The following is an 11,196-nucleotide window of genomic DNA, read 5'->3' as shown; positions in this document are numbered from 1 at the left end:
GACATTATTCTGGACTGGTCAGGTGAATGTGGCTCCTATTACGTCTAAAGAGACATTTTCTACTGAAAATAAAACAAAAACACTTGATAAGATTTCAGTTTTTTGCAGTGTAGTTGGGGGAGAAAAAAAAGGTTATGTGCGTTTTTATGCAGTGTATGTAAACATTTTGTTTTACCTGTAGGTGAAGTACAGAGAAAATCCAGCTTAATGTGTTGAAACAGTAACTAAGGGAAGTTGATATTTATATATCTTACAGTGCAGAAATATTATAAATCATACACGATGCATTCACAGTCACCACCAAGTAAAAGGATGAAGGAGAGGAAGCAAAAACCTAAACCCCAGAAAGATGTCCAGGTGCACACACAGAAGTGTTTTTCAGGTATTTAATAAAAGTCATTTGGGCTACTGCTCTTACATTTACAGTTGAGACATTCCGCATTAATCTGGGTAACAGTAACATGTCGAGACCGTTTTGTTTATCTTACGTTTACTTTGTACAAAACAAAAAGGCCAACATTGTTTCTCTTTGTATAAAAAATATAAGTTAATTTAAATTTAACTCTAATTAAGAAAATAACAATAGTAATAATAGCAATAATAATAATCATCAATAATAATAATAATGATAAAGATCATAAGCTAAACATAGTGCAGACAATGGGATATAACTGGTGCTGAAGAGTAGAAGGGACAGTGCAGTGTTTCGGACTTCACCATGTTCTCATGGAGGGCTGGAGGGGGAGAGACAGTCAAGTCTTCACGCTCACACACACACACACTTACACACACACACAGTGTACACACCCAGTCAGAAAGTGCATGACTGCCGTTCAGTTTAGCACCATCAGAGCACACATCTCACTCTGCACAAGCTACGCCCTAGATTGTACACAGGTTACGCCTACCACCGTACACGCAGACGTCTATGGAAACTTTAGGTGCATGCTACGTGTCGCTCTCGGTTGAAGCTCACTGGAAGCAATCCTGGAAAAGTAAGACAGAGCACATCATGGAAACCACCACCACCAGCGATGATCAGCAATCGAACAGGACATTCATCAAATGTACATTCACACTGTAGGGGGAGCCACAGAGCCAGTCGTAGGAGAAATGGATCGAGCGGTGGTTCAGTCTTAGAGGGACTATGTCCACTGGAATGACAGTTTTAAAGACAAACTTTTTGTCTTCTGGAAGATCTTGGAAAGTCATTGAAAGAGTCCAAATGTAAGGATGATGTTGGAGAGTCAGTGTAAAGGAGGACTTTTCTTTCCTATGACAGGAACCGTCTGCAAACACGCTCCTAAGTGGCAATCCCAGAGATAAAACAAATAGATATGACGCACTGAAGCTTAACAGGTTTGAATCTATTGGGGAAAGTAAAGCTAGTGATTTTTGAGGCATCTGCTGAGCTGCTGTAAGTGTGCTCGCTTTGAAAAGTTTGAAACTACAGTCTGGTGTCAAAAACTTTAAGAAAACATTATCAGCTACAGCATTTATTCATCACTACACCTTCGCCACGTGGTGCGAATCAGGGGTCTGTCTGGACGTAGGGTAAGGCAGACAGCATGTAAAAAGTTCATTGTGCCACTGCAAACAAACAAATCTGTATAATCCTCCGAGACGCTTTGCAAACTTGTGCAGTATCCTCATTTTCCTCCTGTTTTATTCATGCTCGTAGGAATGATTACTGATTAATGAGGAGGGACCAGATTGTAGTGAAAAATAATTTATGATGAGACTGAAAAATGTTACGAGAGAGGAAATTCAATCGGCGTACTACGACTGGGGTGAGACGGATGCTGTTTGTGCATCTTCACTCAACCTGGATCACGTCCTGGTCATCACAGGAAGTTGGTGTAGTACGCAGCAGCTTCCTCAACGATGCCGGGGGCCGGGTGGGGGCAGTGCTGCAGGATCCACCTCAGGGAGAAATATTGTGACTCTCTTGTGACTGTGTTCAAAAATGTGGACGTTATCTAACTCCTCCCGTCGCAGCTCGTCTGCGTTTATCAGAATCTGCTGCAGGGAACTTTCTGCCATCTCCACCTAGAATAGGCTGTTTGTCTTTATTCAAGTACTGCAAAGGATTTTTGCTCAAAAAGTAATAAAAAAAACATTCACCTTCTCAGTAAGGTGGCACGACACCATACGTCTGCTCTACACATTCCTTCTGTCTCTGGGAATACCTTGCTGAAGTAGTGCGCGTACAACAAACCTACGACAGAAGGCAAACAGTACCATTTCAAAAAAAAAAGCCTGAACCATCAACGAGGTTTCACATATTCTAGCCTGTGACAGGTTCAGAGTAAGGCCTCTGCAAATACAAGACCGTAAAAGAATCAGCTCAAATAAAAAATCATAAAACAGAAAACAGCAAAATTAAAAACACGAGTCCATTCGAGCGGACGAACTCCCGAGCTGAGTGGATGAAGTTTCTCCTCGTCAGCTGACTGTCAGTCTCAGGGAGCGGTGAAACCGTCAGTGTCGACACCTCCGTCACCCAATGAGGTAACTGTGTGTGTGTTTTCAGAGTCAAGTTCGCCTCGAGCCGATCCGCCTCCCGCTGACACGGGATCGTGGGTTCTTCCATACCGACAGAGTCCAGGTCCGCGGTAGGATTCAGGTTGTGTTCCTTTGGTGAGCCAGGGTCCCCCTTTGGTAGTCAGTTATCCACCTTCACAGGGCCCGAGGAGTCAGGAGGCCATTTGGGCAGGATGTCCTCCACCTCTCCCCGTGAGATCTTCTCCCACTGGCTCAGGTTCTCCCTGAAAACACAAAACGACTTCATCACAGCGTGCCGGAGCAGAGCAAACAGGAAGTCTGAGTCGTTCTGCTTTAAGTTTTCTAAATACTGTGACATGAGCTGGGACAACGGACGGCTCAGCCTCTGGTTACACCATCCTCTGAAGTTAATCATGAAGCACGCTCAAATACACTCATATGAAAGGTGCTGTGTGAGGGTTTAGTGTCATAATTTATATTCTTAACTTTTTTTTTTTCAATTTTAGAAAATGAATAAAATCAGCAGCAAATGATTTTCTACAAATAAAAATCTATAAAAGCTTCAATATTTAAGTTTATCTTTATTAGGATTTATTTGTTCACCTAAAAACATTTCTAGATGCATGTTTACCTAAACACTGCTGTTAATTTTTGGTTTTCTTCTTTTAATAAATTTTATCACACCAACCCGTTATTTCTGCCTTCAAGTCTCCCTAAAATTTTGGATATTGTTGAATATCAAACTGAAACAGTGGTTAGTGAGAGTATATTATTATGATTAATTTGAAGTGATGTTAAAGTCAGCGGACTGACCAATGAACTTAATTTTATTACTATTTTAACCTTTCTTTTGTTTGTTTGTTTTTTTAATTTCCTTTATAATTATCATTATTATTTATTCATTTTCTTATATTTACTTCTTATTGAATTTCATTTGTCATTAATTTAATTATACATAAACTTGTATGATTTCTGTTTTATTTTGATATAATTTGCAATTTGCACTGCTCCTATTCCTATTATACTGAGATTACTTTGTACTGTATTGTCTTGTTTGTACTTTGTCTGGGCATTATGTTGCTTTCATGTAACAAAAACTAATAAACAGTTTTGGAAAAAAAAACTGAAACAGTCATGTTCAGGTTAAGATATTGTCAACTTCCTGTTAAAGAACTGTTTAGAAGATGTGATGGGGGTTTAAATCTGATCTGATACGATAAGATTTTTCTTCTTTCTGCTCCTTTTCATTCATTTTGAGACTTATTTTGTTTTGTATTGTACTTCTATTTTTATGATATCAAGAATGAAAAAAAAGCCTAAACTAAACTAAACTAAACTAAGGGGAGAGTTTAATCTGAAGACACTTGTTCTAACAACAATCAGGACCTATTTTAATCTGTGGGGTTAAACTTTGGAACAATCAACAGCGCCTGAAGATTTACCATTTTGAAAAGGAAATTTAATGAAGGGATTTTCACAAAATATAAGGCTGAAGACTAGACCTGAAAATCGTGAGATGGCAGGAAAGTTTGAGATTTTAATTGTTAGTGTTTGTATATTTTCAGGGTTGCAGGTGGCTGGAGCCTATCCCAGCTGTCATTGGGCGAGAGGAGGGGTACGCCCTGGACTGGTCGCCAGCCAATCGCTGGGCTGACACATAGACAGACAACCATTCACTCACACACTCACACCTACGGACAATTTAGAGTGATCAATTAACCTTGTGAGCATGTTTTTGGACTGTGGGACGAACCCACACATGCACGGGGAGGCCTTTCTCCACACAGAAAGGCCCACCAGCCGAGGTGGAAACCGAACCGGTGACCTTCTTGCTGTGAGGCTGCAGCGCCAACCTATTATATTATATTATATTATATTATAACATATTATATTATATGTATGAATATGTTTGAAATAGTCAGACAGTATAAATATCTAGGCACCATCCTTGACGACAAACTGTCCAACTTAGATGCTGTTATCAGAAAGGCAAATCAGAGGTTGTTTTATCTGAGGAAGCTGAGGTGTTTTTATGTTGACAAAAAGCTTCTTAAAATATTTTATTCTTCCTTTATCAAGTCCATTTTGAACTTTGCCTTAATCAGTTGGTTTGGCAACTTCAGCATCACAAACAAAAACAGGCTGAGGAAAATTGCCAAGAAAAAAAAAAATGCCAAAAAAGTCAAAATAATCTTGACTCTAAAACAAGAGTTTTATCTGTGAGGCAAAATCAAACAGATACCAGAAATCATTCGTTCCTGTGGCCGTCGGTTTTTGAACAGGTTGTAGGCGCCAGGTTAAAACTGATGCAGCAGTGACTCTGTATTTATTTATTTATTATTTATTGTACTATGCTTGTTTCTTCTTTTAATTCTTTTAATGCTTTTTATTGTGTTCAAGTTATATGAATGTACATTTTTAACTCCTCTTGCAAATGAAAATGCCCTTAGAGGACATTTATGATTTTTCAATTTATATGTTAGTGTTTATATGTGGATACACATGCATGTCTTTATCAAAATATATGTTAAGGTTTAGTTGACTGGAATTTTAATTTTTTATTTGATAATTTGTTTTTGTTTTCATTTTAGATTGTTTGCAAAATTGCAAAGTTTCTGTTCCAACTTTCCGTTTGTCTGAGGAATTATTATTTTTTTACTTGTTTATTTCTTTTATATTTTTCAAAATAAACATTTTCAATCAATCAATCGATATAGCTCTGCAAATATTGATGGGGGAAGATTTTTTTGGACACAGTTCAATAACACTTTGTGGCCACAAGAGTGTGCATCTGATGTTGTGAGTGGTGTCTGCTTCACACTGCTGGAGACGCACAGAAATCCAAAAAGGGAGCTGAAGTTATGTCAGAGCAGAAATGCTGTTTAGAGTCAAAAATAAATGTAAATTTTGTCATAATTAAAATCAGAGACTTTGCAAAACTCAAAAGCTGCACAAACAAACACAAAGGTAAGTGCTCGTATGATGCGCTCATGTTGTAAATCTGCACAGATAAAACCTCCGTGCTGGATTGCACGTTGATGTAACTCATTTATCATCCTGTGCAGCCTCTCATCACCTCTTGTTGTCGTTAAGGTAGCGCCCCCTCCCTCCTTTAACCCAGCCTGACGTCGGAGTGCACAAAGTGCTGCCCTTTGCTGCCATTCCATTCAATTAGCCAGCCTGATGCAGTTTACACGTCCGTGGCAGATCCCACAACAAGCAGCCGGGCTCCGCGGGGTCTGGGCCCGCTGCCCACCCAGAGCTCGGTGCTGACGTACAGCAAGGGTTTAAATATTACAGCGCTCACTTTGTTTGCATTCCCCGCAGATCAAGGTCACAATGTGCCACAGAAGGGCAGCGAATGTGCAACACGATCCCGCTCAACCACCAGAAATGACACATATAGACACATTCTCACTGTTATCAACGAGGCTCCTGCAGACACACACTGACGCACAGGATGAGGAGGAGGAGGAGGTGCTCCTTGGTGGTTTGTAGATATCTCCTTTTTTTAAGCTCTTTTAAAACCAAAGCCACAAATTTTCACAGAAGGAGCAAAAAAAAAAAAAACAAGACGAGTCACGCCTTTAGGTTTTTAAGGACAGAAAAATGTCAAGAGAAAAAAGCAGAGAGATAGAAAATGAGATAACTAAATGTTAAGAGAAAACAGATAAATTTGAAGAGAGGTTAGACTGACCCGATCTCATCTGGGGGATCTTTCCAGAGCCTTGAGGCCCTGGCAGCTCGTCCCCATTACATTTTTAGCAGGAAGACCTTTGCAAGAGTGTCTCACACAATACTTGGAAGTCAGAGACATAACAGGGAGAGGAGCATGGAGAGCTCGTAAAGTGATCAATAACATCTCGTCCAACACACACTGGGAGCAGGAGTGTGTGATCACGCTCTCTGCTTCATGGTTTCAGGCTCGGGGCTGAGTTCTCCAAAGTCTGAACCGTACGTGGATTCAAAAATAACAACACAAGTTATTAAGTGTGTGTGTTTTGTTTATGCTTCCAGAGGAATGTTGTAATGTGCACCTTTACACACACACTCTCCTTATCACCTCTCATCTTGTTTGTCTACACAACAGCTGCTATCAGATGAGGCCAACACACACACGTCATCGGATTCCCTTCAGGCTTTTGTCAATGAATTTATGGACCGTATCAGATGTGAGATCAGCACGACAGCACGGGGGAGAAAAAACTTTGTAGATGTCTTATGAAACTTTTTTGTATTAGTTTTATAAATAAAATCCAAGAATCTAAGGTCTTAAACACTCACTTGCAGGCTTTGAGCAGAGGGCTGGATGGAGGGAAGAGCTCTGCTAACGTCGTGTAGCAGGGGACAGCAACACCGTTGTAGAATCCCACCTAAAACAAACAGGGGTTATAAAACTCTCTGTGAAGCACATGTCAAAAAAAACCCAACAGGAAAATAAAGAAGAGGGAGAAATGCAAAAACATCTCATGGTTTGATTTCCATGAGTGTCTGTGATGTTTTGATAATAGTTCATCTACGACCGTGACGGTCCCTCTGGGGTTTGTCCAGGGAACAATCTCCTTATAAGAACAAAATGTGAGAGTGATGAGAAATCCCACACACACGGAGAAAACATCAAATCTGACTAAATCTGTGTCAAAATGCACCCAAAAATATATTTATACAATATATTCTAATACTAAAAAACAGGTTCATGAAGAGCAGATAACAGGCTTCAATATTTCCTTTTTTTCAGTTATGGTTTTGACAGTTTTTGGTGTGTTATGGGTCAGTCTGAACATGTTGTAAATTGAGTAATTTAAAGAATGATTATGTGCTTTTACTCCTTTACTTGGAGAGAGGGGACAGTGAAAAATAAGGGTTGGTATCTGGGTGTACTACTGGGTAAGTCAGTACGTCATAGACATCGGTGATTTCTCTCTGTTTTTGGATCAGCTGGTTTAAATTTGTTTTAAATTTCATTTTTTACAGTGTAGTAAACTGATAAAGTCATATTCATGGGAACTTTTTGAGCAATATTAGATTTGTTTAAGAAACACTGGTTACACCAAGCAACATTTATTATTACCCCAACTTCCACCCAGGTAAGGAGGTAAGGAGGTAAGGAGGTAAGGAGGTAAGGAGCTAAGGACAGGGTTCCTACAGCTCAAGGCAAGTTCAATTTAAGACTTTTTAAGACTTTTTTTAATGACGTTGGAAATCAAATTTAAAAACAAGTCCACAACGAACCACAATTGAAACAAACAAAACTAACAAACAAAAACACCACATGAACTACCTGGGTTAGAGGCAATTTTAACCCAATGTTTATTTTACATAAAACATCACTTTTTACCTTTTTTTAACCCCATTTTTACAACTTTATGCCTATTTTGCCCCCATCCACTGTCACAACCATTTTTGGAATTTTTACATTTTCTTTTTATTTAATTTCAAATTCAATTCTCAATTTTGCTGCCATAATCAATTTCCCTAAGCCACTTTTGGATTTTTTTCGCCATTTTTTCCTATTTTTTTTCTCTCTCCAGGCACCCTAGGTAGAACCAAGACATGCGTCTGCTTTAAAAGTTCCTGGTGCAACCACATCACTGTTTTGTTAGTTCCGCTATTGTGATTACGGGATGTTACCACGAGAGTAAATCAGGAAATTATTTAGAAAAATAGATAAATGTTACTCAATATTTTTTTTTACTTCAAACTAACATAAATGTTACCAATGTGTTCAATTTTTTAAGACTTTTGAAAATTGGATTTAAGACTTTTTAATGCCAATTCAGGCCTTATTTTTAGAATTATGAATTCAATGCCTTTCAAGACTTTTCAAGGATCCGCAGGAACCCTGTAAGGAGGTAAGGGGAGTGGATGGAGTAGGAATCTTGGGAGAGTCACACTAGAAAGTTGATTTACCTACATAAACGTTTTTAATCAATGGCTTGATTGAAAAAATATATGAATTTGATCATCCATTCCTTCCCCTCTGGCATAAACATGTGAGCTTAAACGAGGGACAAGAAGAAGAAAAAGAAGAATAAGAAGGAGGTGGAGGAGGTAGACTAGAAGAAGAAGAAGAAGAAGAAGAAAAAGACAGAAAAAGAAGGAGAAGAAGAAGAAGAAGGAGAAGGAGAAGACAAAGAAGAAAAATAAAAATAAAAGGAAGACAAAGAAAAAGACAAAAAATAAGAAGAAGAAGAAGACAAAGAAAAAGAAGAGAAATAAATGGAAGACAAAGAAAGGACAAAGAAGAAGGAGGAGGAGATGGAGAAGAAGAAGAAGAATACAAAGAAGAAGAAAAAGGAGATGAAGAAAAAGAATAAGAAAGAATAAGACTGAGGAGAAAAAGAAGAAGAAGAAGAAGCAGAAGAAGGAGAAGAAGAAGACAAAGAAGAAAAAGAGAAATAAAAGGAAGACAAAGAAAAAGACAAAGAAGTAGGAGGAGATGGAGAAGAAGAAGAATACAAAGAAGAAGAAAAAGGAGATGAAGAAAAAGAAAAAGAAGAAGAAAGAATAAGACTGAGGGAAAGAAGAAGAAGAAGAAGAAGAAGAAGAAGAAGAAGAAGAAGAAGGAGGAGAAAAAGAGGCAGGAGGACGAGAAAGATAAGAAGACAAAGAAAAAGGAGAAGAAGAAGACGACTCAGGCCATGTCCACACGTAGCTGTGTATCTGAGAAACCGTGTATAGTTCAAAGGTTTAGTCCAGTTATCCACACAAAACTGCAGTTTTTACGTCACTGAAAATGATGTGTCCAGAAAACTCTGGTTTCATGGTTTCCTGTAGACGCCGAGAAACTGAGTTTTTGGATTTTTAAACGACACAGCTGAATGACGAGGTTTATTCTGACTGACTGGTATGGATTTCATGTCTGAAAAACACTGACACGTGTGAGTTTAGCATGTTATCGGCAGATTTTACCGGTGTGTGCGGAAGAAAGTATTTTTAAAATGAATGAAGGGTGGATATTCATTTTGTAAATACCCAGCTAGCGGTAAGCTAGCCTGCACTGCTTCTCTGGGCTGTTACTGCAGATCAATCGTAGCCAGAGATGAAGAAAGTTCCCTTCCCAGTTAAGTAGATTTTTGGAATATCAAAAAATCTGAGAAAATATTTGTTGGACAAAGTGAAACTAAGACAGGGACTTTCACTTTGACTGGGAATTTCTGTCACAGGGTTAGTGACGCAGATAAAACATGACTAACCAAACTTATTTATGCCTGAGTTTATAGGAAAAAACTCCACTCTTATCTTTTTTTTCTTCATCTGACTGAAACATGTTGTTTACTTCACATTTGTGGTTATTCTTCCATCAAAATGTGAGTGTGTTTGTTCAGACTGTGTGGTGTGTGAGGGATTAAAGTGCAGGGCTCACTTGGCCTTGGGGAACCTCATCCTTCTTATCTCTGTCCATCATCGGGATCGGCTGCATCCCAATCTTCTTCATCTCATCTCCCTGTGGAGGAATCAAGCAAACAGAAAAAACTTTAAAAACTAACGCCCCTTGATCCTTTTATTCAAAGTCAGATTGACGTATGTTTTCCTGGAATCATGACTCTGAAACTTGTCAAACTGCAGCAGTGTCCCACCGTACCTCAGCCCAGAACTCGGCGTAGATATCATTGGCTGTGAGGCGTGTGATTTGCCATTTCTTGGTAACAGAGCACAGGTCACATGCTGTCATCATCAGACCAATCACACGGTCCCTGGAGGGAGAAGAGCCTAGTTATAGCCGTGTGGAGAAACTCAGTGTGCTATTTCTGTGCCCTGGGTTTCTCTGCGAAGCACTGCGAGACCCGCCGTGCGTCTGGTGTGACCTCGAGTCGTGACCTGACCTGTGCGAGTGGTTGTTGAAGTCGAGCACTTGCGAGGTCAGCAGCTCCGTCAGCTGCTGGTGGTTGTTGAAGTACAGGGCGAGGTCGGTGGCGATGATGGCCTTCCTGATGATCTCCAGCACCTGCTCGTACTCGCTGGAATTCAGGTTGGAGAAAATATTGTGCCCTTCCAGCTATGAGAAACAAAGAGATCAATAAAAAAGCAAAAGCTCCACTTATGAGGCGTTCGGCTCAGCTAGACTTCAACAGGCTGCAGTCTCAGGAGGTCTGCTCAGGCTCTGTTCAGATACACAAGGGGGCGCCACATAGACCGCATGAAACTGTGAGTCCATTAATTCTGTAATTATCAAATATGATAAAAACAGGCTCACAGGTTACATAAACAGAGGACAAAACTTCTGGTTTATGGTTTGATGCAGTCTCTGTCTGTAAGAGGCTGTTGTTCTATCATTTTTATTTTTGTGAGCTTTTTTTTCTTTTAAAACTCAGAATATATGATTCAATAAACACCTGAGTAAAAAAAAAAAACACTGAATGAAAAAATAGTAAAGTGGTAAATGCAGTGTGGACTTAAGCATTGAACTTAATCCAAAATCCAAAGTAATAATCAAAAAAATAATTAAGAAAAAAAAAATCAATAGAGGAATAATTTAAATTATAAATACAAGCAAAAAGCAAAACAAAATTTGTATTTTCTCTGTGCCTGTCATTGTTGAATGTTCTTTGTTTGGGGGCAATTATCTTATATTTTGCTTTTCAAATGAATTAGAATGGCCGTTTTTTTATTTATTCTTATTTGATTTGTTAATTTAATTTTAATTTTTATATTATTTTTTTATTTATGCATCTTTTTTGGGCAATTTTC

The 11,196-nt window shown here is 38.9% G+C and overlaps 1 protein-coding gene across 4 annotated transcripts in view; it reads right to left on the bottom strand.

The window, feature by feature from the left end:
• Positions 1-385: 385 nt before the first annotated feature.
• Positions 386-11,196, bottom strand: part of pde10a (phosphodiesterase 10A) — a 113,278-nt gene continuing 102,467 nt past the window's right edge. For all 4 annotated transcript variants that reach the window (XM_074676251.1, XM_074676252.1, XM_074676253.1 and 1 more), the window contains exons 18-22: positions 10,332-10,504; positions 10,091-10,202; positions 9,872-9,952; positions 6,790-6,878; positions 386-2,768 (exon numbers count right to left, since the gene is read on the bottom strand). In XM_074676251.1, coding sequence (XP_074532352.1) covers positions 2,666-2,768; positions 6,790-6,878; positions 9,872-9,952; positions 10,091-10,202; positions 10,332-10,504 — 558 coding nt within the window. In that variant the 3' untranslated portion in view covers positions 386-2,665. The remainder of the gene's footprint in view (positions 2,769-6,789; positions 6,879-9,871; positions 9,953-10,090; positions 10,203-10,331; positions 10,505-11,196) is intronic.

Source organism: Halichoeres trimaculatus, unplaced genomic scaffold (assembly GCF_033239565.1).
Source record: "Halichoeres trimaculatus isolate MK-OKI-2021-1 unplaced genomic scaffold, fHalTri1.1 fHalTri1_scaffold_8, whole genome shotgun sequence".
Taxonomy (NCBI): domain Eukaryota; kingdom Metazoa; phylum Chordata; class Actinopteri; order Labriformes; family Labridae; genus Halichoeres; species Halichoeres trimaculatus.
The sequence above is the reverse complement of the archived record's forward strand: the minus strand, read 5'-3'. Positions and strand labels throughout refer to the sequence as shown.